The 24,523-nt window shown below is 37.5% G+C and overlaps 1 protein-coding gene across 1 annotated transcript; it reads right to left on the minus strand.

Annotated features, from left to right (window-relative positions):
- On the minus strand, nt 1–24,523 carry Dsc2 (desmocollin 2). Its single transcript, XM_042675117.1, has 16 exons — nt 24,314–24,523; nt 18,048–18,132; nt 16,987–17,186; nt 15,995–16,114; nt 13,308–13,463; nt 11,856–12,000; nt 9,481–9,647; nt 7,639–7,773; nt 7,206–7,391; nt 6,558–6,814; nt 6,291–6,433; nt 5,486–5,710; nt 3,034–3,270; nt 2,513–2,637; nt 989–1,249; nt 1–358 (listed from the first exon to the last, which is right to left on the minus strand). Exons 1-16 carry the CDS (start codon nt 24,380–24,382, stop codon nt 161–163), a joined length of 2,709 nt encoding a protein of 902 aa, XP_042531051.1. The 5' UTR covers nt 24,383–24,523; the 3' UTR covers nt 1–160.

Genomic DNA, 24,523 nt, shown 5'->3' on the forward strand with positions numbered 1-24,523 from the left:
AACTGTGAATCCTCAGATTGCAGCTCTCCTGAGTAGCTGAGGTTACAGGTATGAGCCACCAGTGCCTGGCTATATCTTCTATTTTTTGAAAATCCTATTTTATAATTCAGAGGAGACGAGATGGTAACACAGCTGACTTTTCTTGATTTATAGAATATGATCATCTCTTTACACATGCTTCTGCTAATGTACTAAACTTGGGCTCCAAATTATTCAAAAATTCAAGCCCATCTTCTTGCTGTTGGTCACTGCAGCAACTTATAGAACCTGCCAAGGATCCTTTTCCTTCATAGCTATATGTGAGGACATAGTCTTGAGCGTGCTTATCATTGTCATCTTCGTTGCACAGGTGCACCTTCTGCCAAGGGGAAAAACACAACATATTTTATTATTATTATTTTAAACACCAAAACTTACTAACATGAAAGTAATTGCTTTGATTTACCTTTCCTTGTTTAATTTTTAATCAGAGTGTGTCCTCTAATGGATTCCTACATGTAAAAAATGCACATGATTGGTGTGTATCATTAAATCAAACTACAAATTCAGCATCTAAGCACGCTTCTAAAAGTCACACGTGGTCGCAAGTATACAAGGGTTCATGTTAAGTAACGACTGATTTCCCCCTTTCAAAATGATGGCTGAAAGTGAAAAACATCTATAGAGTTATATTCAAATGGGATGTAGGCTCAGATTGTCCCAGATAGGCCTAGAGATGATACACATTGATGTGGTGTTGTATCATCTTTTGTGGTTTAAAAACAAAAACAAGAACATATCATCCGATGTACTAAACCCTGAAAGAATAACCTTGTATTTCACTAAGAGCATAAAGCCAAAGACAAGTAAATAATCACTTAAATCTGAACATAACTATAGCAAAGACAAAATAGCCTTTTAATAAATAGTTACCATGCAAATATAAAGGTCTAAATAAATACTAAGTGGGAATATTACAGAGCTTTCTAGGAGACTTAATGAAACTCACTTCACAGAGGCGGGGCTGGGTGAAACTGTACCATTCCGAGTAATTGTATCTGCAGTTGTCTGTCTCCACGTGTCCTCCTCTGCAGGAATCCAGGGTGTGGTGATGACCAGTCGCCACCCGGCAGGTGTCCAAGGTCTGCTGTCCTCCCTTCATCATCTCAATAGTCTCTTGCCCTCCGTTTTTGACTGCTGGTCCCAATGTGCCACAAATTCCCTGGCCAGACATGCCCACTGTGTGGGTCGTGAAGCCATTTGTAGAGTACTGTAATGAGGAATAATTTGCGTTGAGGAAATAAACACCGACAAAAAAAATATGAAAAAGAACACCATGAAGAAGACAACGCCTTGATTTGTTTGTGCGCTCAAAGATAAGCGCTCTGAGGGCAGGCAGGAGCTAAAGGTGTCTTCTCAATCTTGAGTACCTGGCTACTGCAATCTTATTGGTTAACACAGTGTCTTAACACAGTAAGCAGATTGCAAACGCCAATGGTTGACACTTGAAGGTAAAACAGATGGCTCAATGTATATTCCTTCTTTCTTTGGATTCCCAACTTTATTCGTATTCTGCCAGCATCTCACCCCTGGGTATCTTATTTTAATACATTCCCTTGGGCCTGACTAGAGCAGCAACAGAAGTAAAGGTCAATTTTTGCTTTTGTGTTAATTCACATTGTGTCTAATGTAATCCTCTTCAACCTTAAAAGAATGAGACGGCTATAAAAATTAGCTATGATCACAAATCCTTGCACTCTAGATAAATGTAAACAATAAACTAGGCAGAAGAAAAATAGCAGAATGTCGAAACTTTGGCTACTAGTTTTCTAGGTTGTGTGTTGGGCATTGTCATGTAATTTAAGTGTTTTAATAAAATCTCTTTCTAGAGAACCATCATGATTTTGTTTTATAAAACTATTTTCTCTGATCATCAATTACGCTCCTCACAGAGAATCTACTTGCTCTTCTTCCATGCATTAGGCTAAAAAAAAAAAAAACTCAGAGCTATAGAGAGATGGTAACATTGCTGCTTCAGATATTCCGCCTTAGGCTCCTTTCTAACCCACATCACAGCCAGCGAGATCCCATTAAACTTCTTCCCAGGACGATCAAAGTCTCAAGTGATGTTATTGCTGTTGCCGGAAAAAAATTTAAAACAATTATCCTGGTGATCTCTAATTAAATTCAGTATAGTTCAGCCTGAGCAGCATTTTAAGTGATTAAAAAAAAACAACAACAAAAAAACCCACAAAAGTCAGGTCTAACATTAAAACCATGAAACACTTGAAGTCATAATAATAATGGCATGGTTAAAAGATTTTGGGCTATTAAATAATGCTATGTAGCCCAGTTGAAAAATCAAATCTCACCATAGGAATAAAAATCATTTTATCTGTTCCTTAGGAAGAGTGCTATTTTAGGAAAAGTTAACTGACACCAGTTAACTTGCTCAGATCAAATTACTTTGGAGGGGATATAGATTACAGGACAATACATATTGGTATTTATTTCAAAAAGACAGGAGACTTACCACTTTATCATCTCCTGGAGCTTCAGTATTTGATACAAGCAGGTTTTGCTGGGGTAGGTCATCAGGAAGTGTTTTTACTTGTTTGGTTGTCCCAGAAGTCCCACAAACTAATGTAAATAGAATACCTGTAGGAAGAAAAAAAGCACATACTTAAGTCTATCATTAAGTATGGTGAAGTTAGGAATTAAAATGAGTAATATAGATAGATTATAAAGCAATTGGTCATAAACAATGGCCATGTAGAGTATGTAAATATGATTGTATCAAAGAAGTACATACTATGTATGCATCACATGTTCCTTTTCTACTTGGAATTCTATGTGTATGATGAGAAGACACTAAAGATATATTGATATATATACATGCACATACATAAATATACTAAAATTGTGTGTTAAACATGCTGTGTACTTAATTGAACTACGAATCCACAAATGATCAGCTACAGATAATAATGATGATTCTAAGAGGTTTCTGAAGATACTGTAAAGGCTTTTGTTTAAACTCAAGCAAGTACTTACAAAATAGCATTGCTATGCCCAACAGGATTGCAAGGATGGCCCACGGTCCAAGTCTTACGTCTCCATTGCCTGATCTTTCCCTTGAGCGAGTGGCACAGTCACTTGGAGTAATACAGTCACATATAATGACATTCAGTGATGTGACTGTAGACAGGCCTAGTCTATCTGAAACTCGGATTGGAACTTCATAAGACCCAAATGGAGGATCATTCTGATAAGAAAGACGTGCTGCTGTATCTGAAAGAGAAAAAAAATGACACCCAGCATTACAGATGACTAATTTTATGTGAGCATAAAAAAATGACTTATGGAAGAGCTACTGTATTTCCCTACAGATGGATGTGTGTGTGTGTGTGTGAGAGAGAGAGAGACACAGACAGACAGACAGACAGACAGACAGACAGACAGACACAGACAGAGCACATTAGAACCAAGGTTTGAATTCACTTTGTGCTCCGATTCAGTTTTTACTGCTCAGGGCTGGAATGCCACCATTTGAACCACACCTCCTATTCCCTATTGACACTCTTTATGATGGGTTGGTGCAAATGCCAAAACACTATCCATGTTAATATCCACAGCCATTGTAAACACATTACATCATAGTTTACACAGAAGTTTGTCCACACCGCTGCCTCATTCTTTGTTGTTGTTGTTATTGGTTTTGGTGGTGTTTTTTTTTTCTTCTATTGTTACAGCCTTTTTTTTTTCACTAGTGCCGAGATTTCAAATCAGGGTTTTGAGCTTGCTAAGCAGGTGTTCTCTTGCTTGATTCATGCCTGTAATAGGGTTTCAACTTTCCCCCAGGATCAGCATCAACTTCATCCATCCTATTTTGTTTCCAGCTAAAGCAGGGATGACAGATGTATAACACCATATCCAGTTTTGTGAGTGTGTGTGTGGGGGGGTGTTCCTGTTGAGATAGGATGGCCTAGAACCACAGCTTTTCAATCTGAGCTACTATTACTTGGCTATGATATCCCTTACAAAGATCATTGGGTTCTTGTATAACACATGTTATCTGCTCATAAACAAATCCTCCCTGTGATAAGCAACAAGACTTGTTAAAGGATTTTATTTTTTAATCATACGTTTAAAATGTTCAATTAAACTGATCTATATATTCCTTTAAATGTGTTCCATCAGAGATTAGTAGATTGAGATTTTGAGTGTTTCCCTTTAACTTGTTTTCATACATTATGGCAAATAAACATGAAAACTTGTAATTTATTGTCAGAGACTCATTTCTGAGAACTTCAAGCACACCTTACTGAGAACATACTAGAAGATCATAAGTTAGCTTATTGTAATTGCATCTCTTCTTCCCAAAGAATACTGGGATCAATCATTTTGATACATGTTTTCAGATCAACAGTAAGAAGTAAAGAGAAGAGTATAGCCCTGGGTTCAGGCAGAGAACCTTATGTAAGTTTAAATGTAGATGACCATGTCAGACAATAATCCATTTCTCACTTAACTATCTAGTGAAGAATTCTAGTATTTTGTATAGTCTTTGAAGCTCTAAATTCTTAAGCAAAGAAACCAGTGAGTTAAGATTTTTTAAGAGAAATTACTGTTAACCTGTCAGATCTATTGTGTAAGAACTTATCATAAATAATGAGATTAACAAAGTCTAAGTTGTGACTCATAGGGGACCATGGTCTAGTTCATTAATCCTCTCATTGACTTTCTCAAAGAATCCCATTTTACACTTGGGTTAACTGATGCTGAAAGAGGATAAATCACATGCCTAGAGTTACACAACTAATAACTGGTGGGACCAGCATTTGACACTAAGCCTATCCAACTTCAAAGCCTCTGTTGGATTGGTTCTTAACTTGGTGTTTCCCAGACTTGTAGAAGAGTTCACCCAACAGAAACTCTTGAGAACTAACAGTTGGGGGCTAAGGGTATAACTCAGTGGCAGAGCTCATGCCTAGCCCAGCTAAACAGTGGATTACTCTAAATGGCCATTTAATTCAAGATGCCCCTTGCGGCCATCTGAGGCCCCATCATTTGAACTATACTGAAGCCTGACTTCTCCTTTTATCCAATCTTGCTTCCTCTGCTATTATTACAACTCTTCATCCCAAACAAATTCCTTAATAAACATTCTGCCTGAGATAGCTGACTCAGTTCACTTCCTGGGAAACCAACCTGACACAAGGGGGAAGTCCCTCATGATCCCGGATGTTATTACTATGTTAAGAATGTAACTCTGTAAGCATTGGAGCAGGAATAAAAAGTCAGGAACCCTCTAAGAGAATTCTGGGAGCGAGAGGCTAACACTAGAGTAGAGAGGCTTACTGCCCTTCACATAAACTGAGAAACATGTGCCTTCTTCACTAGTGGATCCTACACAGAGAATTATTCCTCTATTTTATCAAGGAAAAATATGTGTTTTACACATCTGGATGGTGACACAACAAAAGCCGTGACTACAAACACATACCATTAATTCTTGCCAATCTCCAAGTTCGTTGTACTCCGGAGTCAGAACTCTCCAAACTAAAGTCAAAGGGTGGGCCATTTTCAGGCTCATCAGGATCAATAGCAACAATCTCTGCAGAGGTCATGGTGGCCTTGCAGATCACCACTGTCTTCTGAGGAATGAATGGGCCATTATCATTCACATCTTCAAGTACAATTCCCAGGGTCCCAGTACAACTTCTTCCATCTAGACAAAAGGGAAACATAATGTGTTTTTTTATTGATTCAGTTTTCACCAGGAAATTATACATAATAAAATTAAAATATGCTTATTTGTTCTTAGAAGGCATAGATTACAGTGACAAAAGCAGCTATAAGCTACATATGGTGCTTCAATTATATTTTTTAAGAAATAAAAATATGTGAAGAAGTGGGAAGGCATTTTATACATCTCAATAATCTGGAGAAAATGAAGAAGGAAGATGAACACTGACACTAGAGAGAATGGGTAGGATCTATGAAAGCTAGACTAGAGAGCTGACAATTTATTGTACATATAAAAAGCAATTAAAGGGGCTGGGAAGGTGGCTCAGTGGTAGAGCGCTTGCCTTGAATGCATGAGGCCCTGGGTTTGATTCCTCAGCACCACATAAGCAGAAATAACCAGAAGTGGTGCAGGGCTAGAGCACTTGTCTAGCACATGTAAACCCTGGGTTTGGCCTTAGCTCCCAGTACTACAGATGTGTGTGTGTATGTGTGCGTGTGTTTAAAACTAGGAAATACATAGCAGAAGATGTACACAGCTGTGCTGAAAACAAATTTCTTACCTTTATCCAGTGCGAGAACTGTAATGTTATAAATGCCGTTTCTGATGGTCTCAGCTTCTCTATCCAAGCTTCGGAAAACTTTGATTGATCCTGAATTTTCATCAATGGTGACCCACCCTTTGGGATCACTTAATTTCTTATACCTTTTAAGAGTGAGGAATTAAACTATTAAAAAATGTAAGCCACATACAAAGCAGATATCAAAATGAGCTATAGATTCCTAAACCCCAGAACATGTTGCAGGAAGAACCCCAGAACTTTGAATACCTTATGCCATGGTCACTTCTTCCCTCTGGGTCATAAGCTCTGTAGCCATTGCTTCTTGTTCCTGGGGGTGAGTTTTCTTTAATTCGGACAATTTGTGTTGGGGGTCTGCACTCAGGCCCCTCATCCTGGTTTACTACTGTCACAGTAACCGTGGCTGTGCTCATGGCCAGACGAGAACCAGAATCTCTAGTGTATGGAGCCTCATTAACCACCCCGATTTGCAGAGTCATCTGTTGTCTTTCTTCGTAGTTCAATGGCTGCCAAAGCAAGTGTGATGAAAAACAGATCAAGCATTTAATAGCTGGCAATATTATTTCAATGCAGTATGACTTGCTAAATTTGGACATAGGCATGAAATTCATCAAGAGTATTCATGGGAACATTTAACAGGTGCCTACATGTATGACAGCGGTGGAGAAAACAGAATCCCTCAATTAGCATAGTATCCGAATAGTAAAAAACCCTTTTTTTAAATTTTATAAATGCCTTTTAAAGGGGAAGGGACCAGTAAATACAAAAGTTTATTGACATTACACTTTATTACTATTTGATTCCCACATTTAACAGAATTATCTTTCTCTCCATTATATCCTAGTATGTTATTCTATGATATTATAAATTATAAATTACAAACTCTTAAATTCTTACCTTAACAACACACAAAACTCCTTCATTGGTTTTGGGATCTGTTACAATTTTAAAATTTCCATTTTCATTGCCTGTTAAGATTGTATAATTAGCTCTCCAATTCGGAGTACCAACTAAATCTTTATCCTCAACAGACACACGTAAGATTTCCACATCAATTGTATTTTCTTCCACTGATGTCATATACTAAAATAATAGAAAAGAGAAACAAGTTCATTAGCCCTCACAAAAATAGACTAGCATGTGAAGCAAGCTCGGTTCTTCCATCTTCTAAAGTACTATGTTCACATGACTTTAAAGTCGTAACAACAATTTATGATTATATCCCAGGGTGACTGTTCTATCTTAAATCAGGAGGCATGGATAGAGATGTGTGTGTTTAACAATTACTACTAGTTTATACATTTTCCTTGTATAAGCACCATACACTTACAGAAGTACGGGTAAATGTTGGCAAGTTGTCATTCACGTCTCCAATATTAATGACACAAGCTGCAGTTGTCTTCAAACCAAAATACTGACCGTCCATATCTTGTACTTTTATTTTCAACTGATATTTTTCAACTAACTGAAAACATAGAAGAAAGCTAATGATCAGGGTAAAGCAGCAACATTACAAAGGAAATCAACTTATATGCTAATCTCCTTGAATTAACAATTAGCAAATTTCATAGCATTCAAGTACTGAATGAAAAATTTTCTCACACTAGTAACTTTCAGTCAGTATAAAATGCTACCCATTCAAAGACTGTATTGTCAATAGATTTTGTTATTATTCAACAGAATAAGAGTTACAGTCATAACTAGCCTTACAATTTCCTGGTAATTAATCAAAATCCTTATCTTTACAAAAATGCATTCCTATATTCCAGGATATCTAACTGTGATTTCTACAACAATCTTGTAAGATAGTAAGGTGAAATATCCTCCTGTGACAAAGTAGATACTTAAGATTTGTAGAAATATCATTAAATAAATATGAAAATATAGATTTGAGGTACGTAAATTTTTATTTGGATGGGGAACAGAATGTGGCTTTCAGAATTTCCCATACAACATAATAATGCCTTCTAGATTGAGACAGAGGAGATTTTCTTTCTTTTCTCAGATCCAGAAATAGTACTGTCTTAGGCAGTGGGAAATACCTCTACCTAGTATTTCACTTCACAACTGTAATGATTCCCTTTTCCGTTTAATTCATCTTTCTTTCTAAGACAAAATCACGTAGGAAAACCAGCTCCAGCCTGAATGTTCATCCTTTTTTACAAAGCCATCTATTTTCTGTAAATTACGTTCTTGTTTACATGCGGTGAAACATTCAACTTTCTCTCTATGCTTTTTGAACACGTGGTTTTCCTGGTTTACTCCTCCCTCATAATCTACCACTTGTATAGACTTGAAATATAATGGCCTGTAAAGATTCATTTATATCTCCTGCTGTTTTATTTTAAAAGGATGGAATGCATATTTTCTTTGTAATGAGTTGACATTTATTGCGAAAAATCAATTGGCTGATAAATCAAGGGAAGGAAGTTTTGCTCTTGTTATTATATGTCTACAAAACACCTAAAGGTATTGCAAATGAGAAACCAAAGAGAGACAGGTTTTTATTTTATTTTTTTGCATCTGTGTAAGGGGAAGAGCAGACATGATGCTGTTGGAGTAATCACACAGACAAAATTCCTCTCTGTGGATAGCACATGTCTGCACTTTTCCACAAGTTTTACAGTTAATATTTCCTATGTTTCCTATTCAAAATATGTTCATATGAGAATATTTGGTTTCATGAACTGTAAAACTCCAAAACAAACTAAATGCCAGTTTAAAACCAGCATGTGATTATTTTCTAAAAAAAATGATTTCACTTAATATATTTGAGATTAAAATTTTCCTAATTTTCTTATATGCATCATATTTTTCAAAAGCAGTTCTGCAGATGACACACAGAAATATCCAGGTGCAAACTGAAGGTCCCTTATCTTTAATGCTAATGGACGAAAGTCTTTTGAATCTGAGACTTTTTCTGATAATGAAATTTTTACCTACACACAATGAGATACTTTGGTGATAGGCCTTATTCCAATATTTTCATTATCTCTGTGCTTTGACTGTTTCATACCTGATCTGAATAGATCTACTTCTTACATCACACCTACACACAGAAAATGAGATCTAGGAGAATTTCAGATTTCAGATATTCAGATTAGGGCTAATTAAGTTGGACTCTTAACTAACCCAGTCATAAACAAGGTTAATGTGTTGGCATTTATGTTACCTCTCTGTCGAGTTGAGATGACGTTGTAGTGATAACTCCTGTAGTCGGATGCATGGTGAACAGCGTGGGGGAGGGTGGTATCTGCTCAAGGATGGTGTACCTTAGGCGTGTGTGCATAGTGTCAGGCTCATCTTTATCAGTTGCACACACCTGCCCCACAGAAGAGCCTACATGTGAAAAATTCCTAGTTAATTTCCAAGATGTTCACATATTCAAACTTTTGGACGTTTTTGGACTCTTTGCCCACCTCAGAAAGTCCTGGACTATTTTATTTCCCAGGATCAGAGATGGTGTACATTTCAGACCTCTGCACAAAGTATCATGGCCTTTTAAATATGTTTACCCTTTGGAATTTGGTGATCATATTCAATTTTGCTCTATGATCCTATAAACATTAATATTAAATATCTCTATACATTTCTAAGCTAAGAAATTCAGTACTGGGAGCTCGTGTCTCATACCTATATGTAATCCCAGTTTCTCAGGAGGCTGAGGTCTGAGGATTCCATGCAAAGCTAGCTCATACAAACAAATCCAAGAGACTCGTAATTCCAACTACCCAGGAAAAAGTAAGAAATGGAAGTGTGGCTCAAATGGCAGTGCACCAGTCTTAAGAAAAACAAAACTAAGACAGAGCATGATGCCCTGAGTTCAATTGTATGCACATGCACATGCCTACACATGCATACACACACACACACACACACACACACACACACACACATTTGAATTATTTTTGGCCTTTATCTATTTGCAAGTATTCATTTAGATTAACTATATGAGTAAATTTTCTCTGATAATTATTGGTTGAATTAGGAAGAGAAAATCCCAAAAACTACATTTTGATGTCCAGCTAAAATGAGCCATTTTTACAAGATTAAGAAAAAATTTGTATTGTTCACAATAACTATTACAATTATGATGAGAATATTGGCACTCATTCAATTATTACATACATCAGCACTTAGTTTCAAGACTATCCAATTGCTGAAAGACTACTTTTTTTGCAATATGTTCTCTTAAAAGCACTCACTTTACCTCCCAAAGAAAGCAAAGCAACTACTGTGTGTGTGCATGTGTGTGTGTGCATTTGTGTGTGTGTGTGAGAAAGAGAGACAGAGAGAAAGAGACAGACAGACACACAGACAGACAGACAGAAAGAGAGAGAGAGAGAGAGAGAGAGTTCATACTGGGGTTTCAGCTCAGGGATGGGTACTGTTCCTGAGCAGTTTTACTCCAGGTTTATGACCTACCACTTGGGCCCCAACTTCTACTTCTAGTTTATTGCCGGTTAATTACAGATCAGAGATGCATGGACTTTCCTGTCAGGCTGGCTTCAAACCATGATCCTCAGATCTCACCCTTCTGAGTACGTAGAATTACAGTTATGAGCCATCAACACCTCACTGCAAAGCAACTCTTATTAACTCTTATTTTTTTTATTGTTTCTTAAGTTTTATTTCTTGCAGATTAACAAATGGGCATTCAGAAGGTTTCCTTACAGAAGAGAAAGCACACATGAACAGATAAACCCTTATTGAGCAATATTCATTATACTTAATAAGTATAGCAAATAGCTTATAGGTCATTCTTAAAGATTACTGAAGTTTTTCATACAATGGCTTCTCATTTAATCATTGCAATTTTAAAAGGAAATAAAAGATTAATCAAATAAATTATGTAATTTTAAACTCAGCTTCCCTGAAATCTTGACAGGAAAAAAAGCTAGTCTTCATAGTGCTAACTCCAAATATTTCTTAACAGAAATTGCACACATATGACATCTGTCATCCAGTCTTAGACAAGAAAATGAATTTAGAAAATTGGGCTATACAATGTATTTTTTGGTTATCACATTATGGCTGTTCTAGAAAAATTCATCCTACAGCTGCTAGAAATTTTAATATGTATCATTCATTCTAGATAAAAGCTACTATATTTGGCAAGGGAAAATAGTATTAACATTCATAAAGTGATAGCATTCAAAATAGACCAAGGGAAAGAGCAAAAATCTTGTACCTAAACCTCACTATGACAGAAAAAAAAATTGTCTGAAAACTTAAATTTGATAGGCATTTTATTTCCAAAGAAATCAATCAAGAAACAATGTTTAACTCCTATTTTTGAAGTACTATGCTTAGTATTCCTTATGATACTTATAGTCTTCATAATAATCTGGCATGTAGAGAATCCATTTTATAGATGAGGAGATAGAAGTTTGTCCCAACTAGGAAACTTCCCCAAGCGTGAACACATAGATAGAGAATCACACAGTGAAATGCCCCTCCGTGTTCTTTCCCCCACATTATTAATACTACTTCTCAGTGGCCAACATGGAAACACATTTAAATTATATCACTAGAGTAGATGCTCACCAACTGGGCAGTTTTCAAAAACCATGAAAACATATGTTGATTCAGTAAAAATTGGGTAGTTATCATTTTCATCCTCTACTTTGATCACGAGAGGCAGTGGGTACTCTGGTGTGTAGCCGTCTGGAGTGGTAGCAAAGGCAGTGATCTGTGAAGAGAGCAAAAAATAATCTCTTTCATCTGTGGTATTGGAGAAGGAAGAGAATGATTCATACATGTTATACATGTGTTCTATCTCTGTGCTAGTTCCCTACTCCTGTAGACTCCCCCGACCCCTGCCGCCAAAAAAACGACCCTTTAAAATAAAATCTGGCTCAAAGATGCTCAGAATTGCTGTGTTCATCTTTCCATTTGTCTTATTTTATTAGTATTTTTGATGCCAAAAGTTAGCTAGCATTTCATGGTGCAGCACAGTGTTATGTTTGAAGTTATCTAATATAACAGCATAGATCATTTGCATTTCCTTGTCATTGCAGTGCATTGTTCATGAAGTTTCTTTGTTATTTTTCCCAGAATAGTCTTGCAGATTGTGTATTGTTTTGTTTGAGAGGTTCAGATAGCATGGACTTACACTAAAACTTTCTGGATCTTTCTATGTAGGGATATTATCTTATTTTCTAGTAGATAGGATTTTAAGTTATTTCAGTAGTTATACGTAGATGACTATACTTAGATGTCTCTTCCTTTTCAGTTTTTAAGTTAAAAAGCAGAAATAGAACTTAACAATGGTTGTAAGTTATATAATAAACATAATAAGTTGTATAACCTATGACTTTTAGTTTTACAACATGAATTTCCATTCAGATATTTCTACTAATTACTATTTAAAACCAGTAGACTTAACATTCTTAACATCTTATGTACAAATTCTAAACCTAAATACGTAATTCAAAGCTTGCATATCTATTACCTTAATTAATTTGGTTTCCTAAGCAGTGATTCATGCACCCAAATTTGACGGAAAATAAGTAAAATTGAGTTAAGCAAGATAATCAGGTCCTGTTGAAACATCAAACCATGAACTCACATGTCACCATGGAAAGTTAACCAGATACTTAAAAGACTTAAACCCGATTAAATACTGCCTACATTCCTTAACTGCTCACTTAAAGTTACTTTTCTACAGTGAAAAGGTATTCATGAAACTTTGAGCCCTTTACCCTCTTTGGTATCTAAACTTACACAGAACTTCACAAATCTTTTCTACAAACTAGATAACAACTCTTCAAAATGGTGCTGATTTTTTTCTTTTAAAAAGAAAATCCAAATAAATAGTAAACCAATAGCACCAGAAACCATCTATCAGAATCTAATTTTACTTATTCTACTTAAGTTATTTTTGTTTCAACTTATTATTATGCCAGCACATCAATAACCATTTCAGAAAATAGAAAATGCAAGTCAATTGCTGAGAGACCAAATGGCCAAGTTTAATGCACACACTTTAGACATTACCTCAAAAGATTCATACTGCTCACGATCAACTGGGCCAGTACAATACAGATTGCCAGTATCTCTTTCCACATAAAATAAATTTAGGGGCTCTTTGTCTACTCCAGGTCCTCTTATGGAATAGTAGATAGTGTAGTTTTGTGCTGTGTCAGACTGAACCTGGAGAATAGGCATTATAAACATAAGACAAAGTTTGTTTCATATATTCATGCAATCACATGTCCATTTTTACTATAATAAGTTTCCTCTTTAGTATTACATATCAATAAAAAATCAATAAACGAGGAGACCTCAGAATAGACAAATTTCAAGAGTAAAACATGGACTAAAAATGTACTTACATCTTAGACTTTCAGACTAAGAAATATTTTTTAAAACTGAATGATATCTATGTGAACCAAAGTTCAAAACCTTTTTTTCTGGTACTAAAAAAACAAAATAATCACAAAATATCCTATTGTCATTAAAGAAAACCCATAGAGGATTTATAGTGTTTGAGAAAACATTAAGAAACTGAGTTTAACCACATGTGATGGCTCATACCTGTAATCCCAGTAATTTAAGAGGCAAGAGCAGGAGGATCTCAAATTCAAGGCCAGTTGAGCAACACAGTGAGATCCTATCTCACTTCCAAAAAATAAAAAATAATATAAAATTTAAAAAATCAAGCAGCTTACATCTGTAATCTTGTTATTCAAGAGACTGGATTCTAGAAGACTGAAATTTGGAAACCAAGCAGAAATATCTGAGCGATTCTGCCTTCAAAATGACCAACAAAAAACAGGCTAAAAGCATGGCTTAAGAGGTAGAGCACTACCAAACAAGTAAGGCCCTGAATTCATACCTTTGTACCAGCAACAGAAAAAAAAAGTTGGAAAATAAATTTCTCAATGAGGTTTTATCATCTGTCTGCATCTTCCTTATCAGAGTTGAGTGCGGAGGGAGGAATAGAATAAAAAATGAAATAATAATTGGGGCTGGGAAGGTGGCTCAGTGGTAGAGTGTTTGCCTTGCATGCATGAGGCCCTGGGTTCAATTCCTCAGCACCACATAAGCAGAAAAAGCAGGAAGTGGTACTGTGGCTCAAGTGGTAGAGCACTAGCCTTGAGCTGAAGAGCTGAGGGACAGTGCTCAGGCCCAGAGTTCAGGCCCCATGACCAGACCCCCTCCCCCCAAAATGAAATAATATCTTGTAAGGGTGACATTTTGGTCCTTGATTCAGAAAACAACTTATTTCCAAACTGTTTTCACCCTCTCAGTAAGAGCTTGACTATCATTATAGCAGGATGACTAACACGATTATTTCCTAACAGTTTCTTTCTCAACGTTAAACAGCTTTCCTCTCAGCCTTATTAAAAGTGTTAGTAGAGTATAAAGGAATGTCCCCTCTCATCATTGCACAAAGTGAATATTAAGAAACTCAGTTCTGAAACTGATTTATATTGCCTTCTAGTAGTAGAAGAAGGCCAGATTTTCAGGAAGTCCCCCAATAAATTCAAGAGAGAAACAGAAGATGTGGATCCAATGTGTTAAGGACTCAAACTAGTTATAAGCAATAGAAAACCATATATATCCTCCTTCACAGCAATTGAAGGTATTTTAGAATTTCCTAAGAAATACCCTTGTTTATTTATTCATTTTTTTAAATTCACTGAAGAAACATGTAGGGGCTGGGAAGGTGGCTCAGTGGTAGAGCGCTTGTCTTGCATGCCTGAGGCCCTGGGTTCCATTCCTCAGCACCACATAAGAAAAAAGAAAAAAGCCAGAAGTGGCGCTGTGGCTCAAGTGGTAGAGCGCTAGCCTTGAGCTGAAGCGCTGAGGGACAGCGCCCAGGCTCAGAGTTCAGGCCCCACGACTGGACCTCCCCTCCAAAAAAAAAGAAGCATGTAAGCTGGGTGCGTGTGATGGATACCTGCCATCTTGACAGGCTGAGATCAGAGGATTGAAGTTCTCAGTCAGTCCAAGCAGGAAAGTCATATGATTTTTATCCCAGTTAAACATTAAAAAAAAAAATCAGAAGTGAGCCTGACATTGGTGGGTCATACTTATAATCCTAGCTACCTTGGAGGCTAAGATCTGAGCACTGTGGTTCGAAGCCAGCCCTGGGGAGGAAAGTCTATGTGACACTTGTCTCTAATTAACCACCAAAAAAGGTGGAAGTGGAGGCATGGCTTGTTTTGAGCTAAAAATTCTCAAGAACAGTGTCTAAGCCCTGAGTTTAAGCCTCAGGACCAGCATTTAAAAGAAAAAAAAAGCAGTGGAGATGTGGTTCAAGTAGCAGACTATCGGCCTAGTGCTGAAAAATCGAAGAGTTCAAGCCTCAGTACTGGTGTCACAAAAGGAGAGAGGAACAGAGACAAAGACAGAGACAGGAACAGAAAGTATGCTTCAGAGAGCTAAATAGGTTTAACCATTTTATAGATAGCCTTTTCATGACAAAACCTGCAAAAAGTACATATAAGAAAACAGATTTACCCTCATACAAAAAATCTGATATACATATCCACTCATATAGAACTTTTTGCCTACTTTTTTGTGATGCTAGGCATTGAACCCTGGAACCTGATGTATGTCTAATAAGCCCAGTCATTACATGGCTATTTGAATTTAACTGCAAATTCAATGTCACAAATCTTTTAAATAATAGAAATAATGGACTTTCGTAGCAGGAAAAAAAAAGGCAACTTTACCTGTTGAAGGAAAAGTGGGAAAGGACCCAAGGAATTCTCTAGCATTGAACAAGGAATTGGGGCCCATCTTCTCTTGGCACGATTTAGTACTTTTTCTTTAGAAAACCTTTCTTTTACCACCTTGATTTAAATGAGAGAGAAAAAAAATGAAATCAATGACTATTTCATTCTCTACAAAACTCGGATATGTCATTCTTTTTCTCAAGAGGATTAGCAGAAGAGGGGTAAAACTATGGTAATGGTTGAAAACCACATAGCAAATCACCATTGAAAAAAAGAAAGATCCATACTAACTGTCATCCTGACAGTTTCCTCCTTGTGAGGAAATAATTTGGTAAGTGTATGGAGGAAAAAAAGATGGAATTGGAAGCCTAGGGGAAAAAATTAATGTTGCCACTTTGCTATGCAAAAATATGGGAGTAAAGAGATGAAGGAAGTGAGCATGCACCCTTTACATTTACCACGAGCACCTCCCCCCCACCAGCAAGTGAGAAGAGCCAGGGGACCATCAGAGAGATCAACATGGGACAACTCTCAGACTACTGCAACAAGAAAAGGCCAGTGGCTGAATGGAGCCCATTTTGATCCTGAGTATCACAATGGTGCATATATGGTCTAAAGTTCCTGCAAAATTAGTCATCTATTTCCTAACACTAACAAGTTATGTTAAGTTGCAAGAGTTAGAGTTTATTAGAGATAAAAATATTCAAAACTTCTTTTTGGAAATCCATGCATAGTGTGGAACAAAATTTTTCTTTGTGTTTGATCTCAGTTTTCATGCTGTAGATTATCTCCTTTTAAGTCTCAAATGAGAAGGAATAGTAACCTGTGATAACCTGTGCTGGACAACCCTTTCCACTGTAAAGCGGCTTCACGCGATTCGTTTTCTTTCAAACCAAACTATCGATATCATGACTCCACATCGTACTAGTAATGTTAGTTAAACCAAGAGAAATGAAATTACTATACTTCGTTTATATAGTCTTATGTACCTCTGCTTGATTCTCTAAAAGGACAGAAATTCTCTTCTCTTCTTGGCTCTCTGTGTTGAAAAGTAAGATGGTAAAAATTCTCTTTTCCGAGGACAAAAGAACAGAATTTGTTGTATAAACTGAACCATCTTCTAAAATTTGGAAATCAGGATCACTTGAATGTATTAGATTTGCAGATCTAAAACACTCCTTCAGATTAACTATAAAAAAATACATGACAGTCATTCACAAGGTGAAACAAAACAATATACATTTTAACAGTAATCTATGCATATCAGGAGAGCCACATACTCAAATTAGGCTCTTACTTGTACACTTAGCAGTTTTAAAAGAAGTATGAACTGATGTGATTAAGTTGTGCTCAAACATATGCACCACTTCCCATGCTTGTTTTATATCCTCTCATAGAAAAGACACTTGTCTTGAAATTAAGGCGTGTTAATTCCAGTGTTTATTTAAACAAACATGAAAAATGTTTTTCCTTATTGACTAAAACCAGCTACAGAGTAACACGTAAGAACATGTAAAATACAAGAACCAGAATATAGCTGTCAATAGTTATTACATATTACTGAGCTCCTCATACCTGCTGTGAAATACTCTTAATATTCTGTGTTGTCATTGTCTTGATCTTTCTTTATACACTTGAGTTATGTAACAAATAATAATAATTGATAAAAAATTATATGAAAGTAAAATGCAATAAGATGTACAAATATTCTATAATGAAAATTCAAAGACAATAACTCTAAACTCAAGAAATAGTTTCAGTACTATTTATGAATTTCTTAGAGGCTTACTTAGCATATAGCCATATCTTTCATTTAAGGTAAACATTAAAAATTATTCTATTATTCAAACTAAACCTGTTTATCTACTTCATATAAGCATGTTTTTTTAATGAAGAAGATTTCATTGGAATGACACTCTAATATTACAAATAAAAATGTGGTGTATTAGTTTAATTATTCATTCAATTAAGTTATCGTTCTAGAAGTGTACTTTTAACAGAGCATCGCCATTTGTGATTTGCCAATATTTTAATAGGCATTTTTCTTTACCTCTACCAATAAATTTCTCAGCATCTAGTTGAGAGGGAACATGCAGTATAACTTGTTTGCAGGCATCACAGGTAAATGTAAAGACCTAAAAAAGAAAACTTTATCAGTGTTGCCAAGGTAAATGGTGAGGAATAAAAAAAGAAATCTTATCAATGTCATACTTTAAAAACATCTGGCTTTTAAAAACTTCATATAATAATAAGACAAAAAAAATGGACAGTGTCACATAATTCCATAGCAGAGGCAATGACAAGAATGGAAAAAATAAAGCAGAAAAAGAGTTGACAAAGGGCAGACCAGTGTCTGAGTGAAATGAGGAAGCAGACCAATTTCCTCACTGAGGAAACCTTTGCCAGATAAGGCAAAAACCAGATGAAAGCTGTAAAAGTAGATGACCCAGCACCTTTAGAGAAACAGCAAAAGAATTATAATAAAGGCTAAAGAGGGAAGACTGATAGGAGATAACACAAAAGGTCAGTCAGGGACATATCAAGTAGTGTCAGTAGTGTCTGACAGGTCATGGTAAGAAATGCAAATTCTGCTCTGCTTGTATGGAGAAGCATGGGTTGGCTGAGAGGCTGCATGGTGGCATCATCTGGTATCTACACTGAGTCGTTATGCTGGATATCTGATGAGTAGAGAGAATAGACTATGAAGAGGCATGAATGAAAGCCAGCAGACTAATTGGAGGCCAAAACAGGAATCCAAGAGAGGGATGATGGTGATTCAGACTAAAATAATAATAGAGAAGGTGTGAAATGGCCAGGTTAACACAATAGTTACTGATTGGTAAGCATGGTCTGCATAGAATATTTGATCCAAAAGCAAGTAAAGTGGGAAGAATCCATGACAGGAGGCCCACTTTGTCTAAAAGTAGTGGTAAGTTAGCAATGATGTGAGAAGTCAGCTGTGGTGAGAAAGTGCTTAAATTCCAAATAGGACCATCTTATGAGAAGGCCTAGAGTTGACCTTGGCCATGAAAAAGAAACCTAGAATGACTATAGAATTCATCTTCTACAAGGAGGAAAAAAATTTAAGGTAGATTTAGAAGTGCTGCTGTAGCCAGATTTTGAATGGTAATAACAAACTGTACGGATCCTTTTTCCTAGAGATAAAAGAAAACCAGCATGGTTTGCATATGAAAACAGAAGACTCAAGTATAGAAGGCTTGGTCCTGGGCTTGTGGACCCAATCATTGAGAGGTGATTAGATCCAGAGTCTTTGGCCTACTCAACAAGTCTGAATGTCTTACAAACTCTTGGCATGACTGCATTATTTGGGGTGGTAGTAAAATAAAGGAGGCAAGGCCTGGTTCAAGGGAATAATGTTTTTAAAGGGTATTGTCTTACCCAGGGCCCTTTCTGACACTTTGTTTCCTGGCTGCCATGCGGTAAGCAGTTATCCTCAGCAACATTATTTTTTCTCCCTGATGTTTCTGTCTTGCCACAGATCTAAAAGCAAAGGAGCCAGCTGGCCATGGACCAAAACCTTGGAAATCCTAAGCCAATTTGGAAACCCTGAGCCAAAATAATTCTTCCTTCTTTTACCCTGTTTCTCTTAAGTATTTGTCGCAGCAATGGAAAACCAAACTAACAGAAACCAAAGGCTTGTTTCAAGCAAATAAGTTACATAACAGCTTTGTACTTGAACATGGTAAGTTAGAGCAGTGCGGAGAATAGAACAAGACAAAGCAATTTTCATTCCCAATGAAAGCAGGTGAAGTAATTCAGAAATTCCCATGCCAAAACTAATAAAGAATACCACACTTTTAAATTCCTAGAGCACCAAAAAGCTTTCAAAATAATAATAATACTAATAGGTTGTTTGACAAAAATACAGGTAATATTGGAAGGGCAGAAAGTGGAACCCAGAAATAAACTTCTGATGTGTTGTCTCAAAAAACAAAGGAAAGAAAAAGAAAAAGCACAGGGCCCACCTATGATTTAAGAGAAGTACTTCTTTTTAATAACCCAGGACCCTCAAGTAATCTGTCCTTTATATGAACTTGTGATCCAAAATCCTATCACTTCTTTGTTCTCAAAATGTCAAATCATGACTTATGTGTGGATGTCATCTCTGCTAAAGATGCTGAAAGGCAGTTGACCAAGTTCAATAACTATAGTTATTTTCTCAAAAAGTAGGAATTCACAAGTATTTCTGCAATATGATTTTTATATATTATAATCACAACACCAATGTGAAATCACAAGAAATACTGGCAGAAACAGGTCACTAAATGTTGTCCATATTACACTGAAGACTCATTAGGCAAGAGCATATGAATTACAAATGAAGAGCTAAAACTAAAAATCTGTTTGCATTTGTCAGGGTCTTACCTAAGAAACCAAGCAAGCCAACCAAAGAGGTACCATAAATAATAAAAGAATTCAGTTACAGGAGCAGAAATAACTTCTAAAATACAGATGTTTAAATTTTCATGCCCACACATAAAATGTGGCAAGAAGTCATTTTCAAATGCAATAAAATGTTTGAATGCCAAGGATGTCAATTTAACAAGAAACATGTAAAACCTAAAAACATTCCAGCAGTCCATAAAAGTAGTTAGACATACCATTATCTGAGATAGGAAGAAAACATCAACAACATAGATATATCAATTATCATTAAATTAGATTACAATTTTATGATGCCAATAAAATTTTAGCAGAATATTTTCTGGAACAAAAAAAGTTGATCCAAATGTCATAGAAAAAGTTATCTTAAGACAGGAACATTATAAAAAGGAGCAGTCGATGGATATTAGCATTGGCAAATGTTAAATGATTCTAGAAAATCTAAATTAACACAATGCAGTATCACTATACAAATACATAGGCATTAGATGGATGAGTTAGGGAAAAAAGAGGCAGACAAGTTCTTCTTATATTTGACATGACTGTATGCAGTACATTTGACATGACTGTATGCAGTCAATAGAAGACTTGAATTTTTCTGTTATGTGCATCAGCAATTTATGAGAATTTCTATTTATCTGAATTCTTGCTTACACATCATGCTGTCAAACTTTTGAATGTTTACCAAGTGTGAAATGATGTTTCACTGTAGTTTTTAATTCACCTCTTCTCATTGTAACTGAGGCTATCACGTTTTTTGTATTTTAAGGAACAATTTAAATGTTTTAGAAATCTTTCATGCCCTTCTTCATGCTAGACTTTTTCTTCTTAAATTGTAAGGTTTCTTTACATATTAGACAAGCCTTCTAAAATATGGTTTGCAAATGTTTTCAGTTTCTTTCTTTTTGTTTAACATTGTTTATGCAGTTTGGTTGGGGTTTTTATTTCTATGTTTTTGCCATGTAAGATATACAAATGTGTGTGGTTTTATATCATACATTTTCTCAAATTTAAGAAACTGACTTAAAAATCAGGGTCAAAAATCATTAGTTTGACTTCAAATGAATAGAAATTAGTAATGTTTTCTTCTATATCCTACATAGTATCATATTTTACATTTAAATGTTCTATGCTAGAAGTTTTGTTTGTCATTCCACATGAAGTAGGGATCCAATCTTACCTTCTGGCAAATCTCTGCCTTGTAAAATAGTCTCAAAGTCATTCTTACTTGATAATTTCTATAATAATATTAATCTTAATGCATTAAACGTCTTCTATTATAAAATAGCTCTCTGTCTAGTACTATACATGTTTTATGGAGAGGAAAGTAGTACTTACTAAAATTATATACTCTTTTAATATTTCTTTGGGCCATCTCAAGTATCCATTCTGATTTGATACCTGCCCATCTATGAAATTAAATATAGCAAAGTAGACAAAGTAATAGAAACAATAGCAGCAAGTAGACAGAAGTGATTGATACAAATAAACACACCTATAAAGTATCTTTGAACCAAGATTTAATGAGACTTAATGATGGATTTATGGAGAGAAATAGTAAGGAAGGAAGATTCCCAGTTGAAAAGCAAGGAGGTGCTAGGATGAAGATGATAAAAGAAAACAACAATATTTGGAAAGATAATAAATGCTGTGTCGCATAATATATTACAAAAGATCTATTGTTCAATGGTGATATCTGAAACAGCAGTCTTAATTTAGGATCTGTTGGCATCTGAGTGTTATTTTTAAGCCATAAAGCATATGAGTTGGCCAAGTAAAAGGATGTACATTCCCAAGGGACAGAACCTATAAGAGAGTCCCAAGGAAATCAGCATATAAGAGAAGAGAGAAGAGTATAGTCCAACTCAGAAGCAGAAAAGAAAGGTACCTGCCAGGGGCTGAGGCGTGAGAAAAAGGGAATTGGTGTTTAGTAGATATAAAGTTTCTGTTAGGATGAAAAACTTCTAGACTACTGGTGTACAACGTTAAGCTTATGGTTAACAGTACACCTAAAAAATTATTAAGAGCACAGGTCTTGTACCTTTTTAACCTCATACAGAAGAATGGAGAGAAACGAACTTGGTAGGGAATCATTTCTGAGTTATTCAGAAAGATGAGAAGGGAGGAGTATAGGGACACACATAAAATAGTAGACTGTAGGAAGAACAAAAAATGTCCCTTGGATTTGTCGGGGTTGATCCCTGATGACGGGAAAGAAGCTGTGTTAAGCATTTAGGCAGAAGGAGGTTGGAGTGGTTAAGACATGTAGGAGGTGGTGTAATACTAGGAAGTGTAGAGAAGCTGATCTGTGGCTGAGGAGGATTACCAGAGTACACTGAGAACAGGTAGAGAAAGGATGCCCCACCCCTTAGATCCTTCAACTTCACTAAATCACACAGGCAGCTACACATTTCTCACAATGACGTAAAGCTGCCAGGACGTGACACATGGATACAAGAGCTCAGAACAAGTTGGCCTTTCATCTTCCAAGTAGAATCAGGAAGTACCGCCAAAGTTGGCCCTCTCTACCTCGCTCATTCTCATCCATTAAACTTCAGAACCTGAAGAAGACCAAGCAATGGGACTCCATTTCAGCTTATTCACTTATTCCCGGCCTTCTGCTCTTCTTTTTTGTTCAAGACTAGCATTCTACCATCTGAGGCACAGGTTCTACTTCTGGCTTGTGATTGGGTAACTGGAGATAGAGGTGTCATGGATTTGCTTGCCTAGGCTGGATTCAAACCACCATCTTGGGACCTCATGTAACTAGGAATAGAGGTGTGAGCCACTGGCGCCTGGTTTACAATTTTACTTAAGAACCCTTTGCAAATTGGGCATAGAAGGACGCGACTCTCCATTGTGGTTATCCTTAGGATTCACTTGATCCCAACTCAGGAAACTCAAGAGGAGAAAGGTATTTAAGTTCAGCCCCATTCTGCATCTCCTGAAACGAACCTTGCTAATTTTCCTGAAGATCCTGCAAAGTACAAGCAAACCATTGATCCTCTGCTTCCCGTGGCTACCTTCCCGGACCCCCTCCGGCCCTGCCTGTCTTCTGGCTCTAGGCTTTCCTGCCTGGGATTTGGGGCTGCTCTGCCCCAAATAAGGTCATTTCTTTGACTCCTCAAATTGGGACAAGGGTGAGATCATTTTCTGTAGTGTTCCTTAAAGCGGGAAAGAAACTGAAGCAGGGAGAGCGAGTGGGGTCCATTCACCTCCAAAGACCAGAGACCTGAAACCAGAAGACCCATTCCTGGCCACATTTCTGGCACGGAAGTTCTCAAGGGAACAATGGGGCCCACCCCGTCGGTCACTTGGAGCCCGCCCACCTTCCACCTTTGGTCTTTAGAGCAGTGGATCAGCTGGGCCCCACACTGGCCATCTTCCAGCAGTACACACGCACACACACACACACACACACACACACGCGCGCGCGCCCGCGCGCGCGCCCCCTTTTAACCCAGAGGTTAGTGGTCTCGGTTCCCGTAGGCCCAGAGGCTGCCTTAGGGTTGGCCTGAGCCCCGCCCTGAGACCATGGTGGCGGTGCGCTCGGGGATGGCGCTTGAAGAGTGGGAAGTAAGTAAAGCGGCCCTGGTGCACCCCGGCGCACCCCGGCGAACCCAGCGCAACCACCCCAGCACGTCCCCGGAGGCCACGGTTTAGGACGGGCGTTCGCGCTCCCGCCTCCGTCCCTCTCCGCGCGCGCTGATTACTCTTCCCCAGACACCCTGCCCGCCCCGCGGGAGCGGCGGGGCCGGCGCCCGGGGCACGCACCTCTTCCTGTCGGCCCTCCCCCCCCCCCCCCCACTGCCACCAACTCCACTTCCACCCTCAACCCCAATTTTACCCCTTCTCCCCTCTCCACCCCCAAGTTCCCTGTCCCCGGTGATCGGTAACCCCGAGAGCTCTCACTGTGAAGGTCAGCAGGAGCTGCCCGCAGAGGAATCCGCTCCGGGAACCTGCGGGTCCGGCTGCCGCCATGGAGAGGACTCGGGACAGGTCGCCCGCCGGGAACTCTGGAGGCCGGGCGGAGACGGCTCTCAGGGTGAGGGAGCCGGGCGCAGGCTGGGTGCCCCGCGCAGGGGTGCGAGCTGGTGGAGAGGTGCTTTTTCTTCTGTTTCT

This window comes from Dipodomys spectabilis, unplaced genomic scaffold, assembly GCF_019054845.1.
Source record: "Dipodomys spectabilis isolate Male_0828 unplaced genomic scaffold, ASM1905484v1 ptg000024l, whole genome shotgun sequence".
NCBI classification, from domain to species: domain Eukaryota; kingdom Metazoa; phylum Chordata; class Mammalia; order Rodentia; family Heteromyidae; genus Dipodomys; species Dipodomys spectabilis.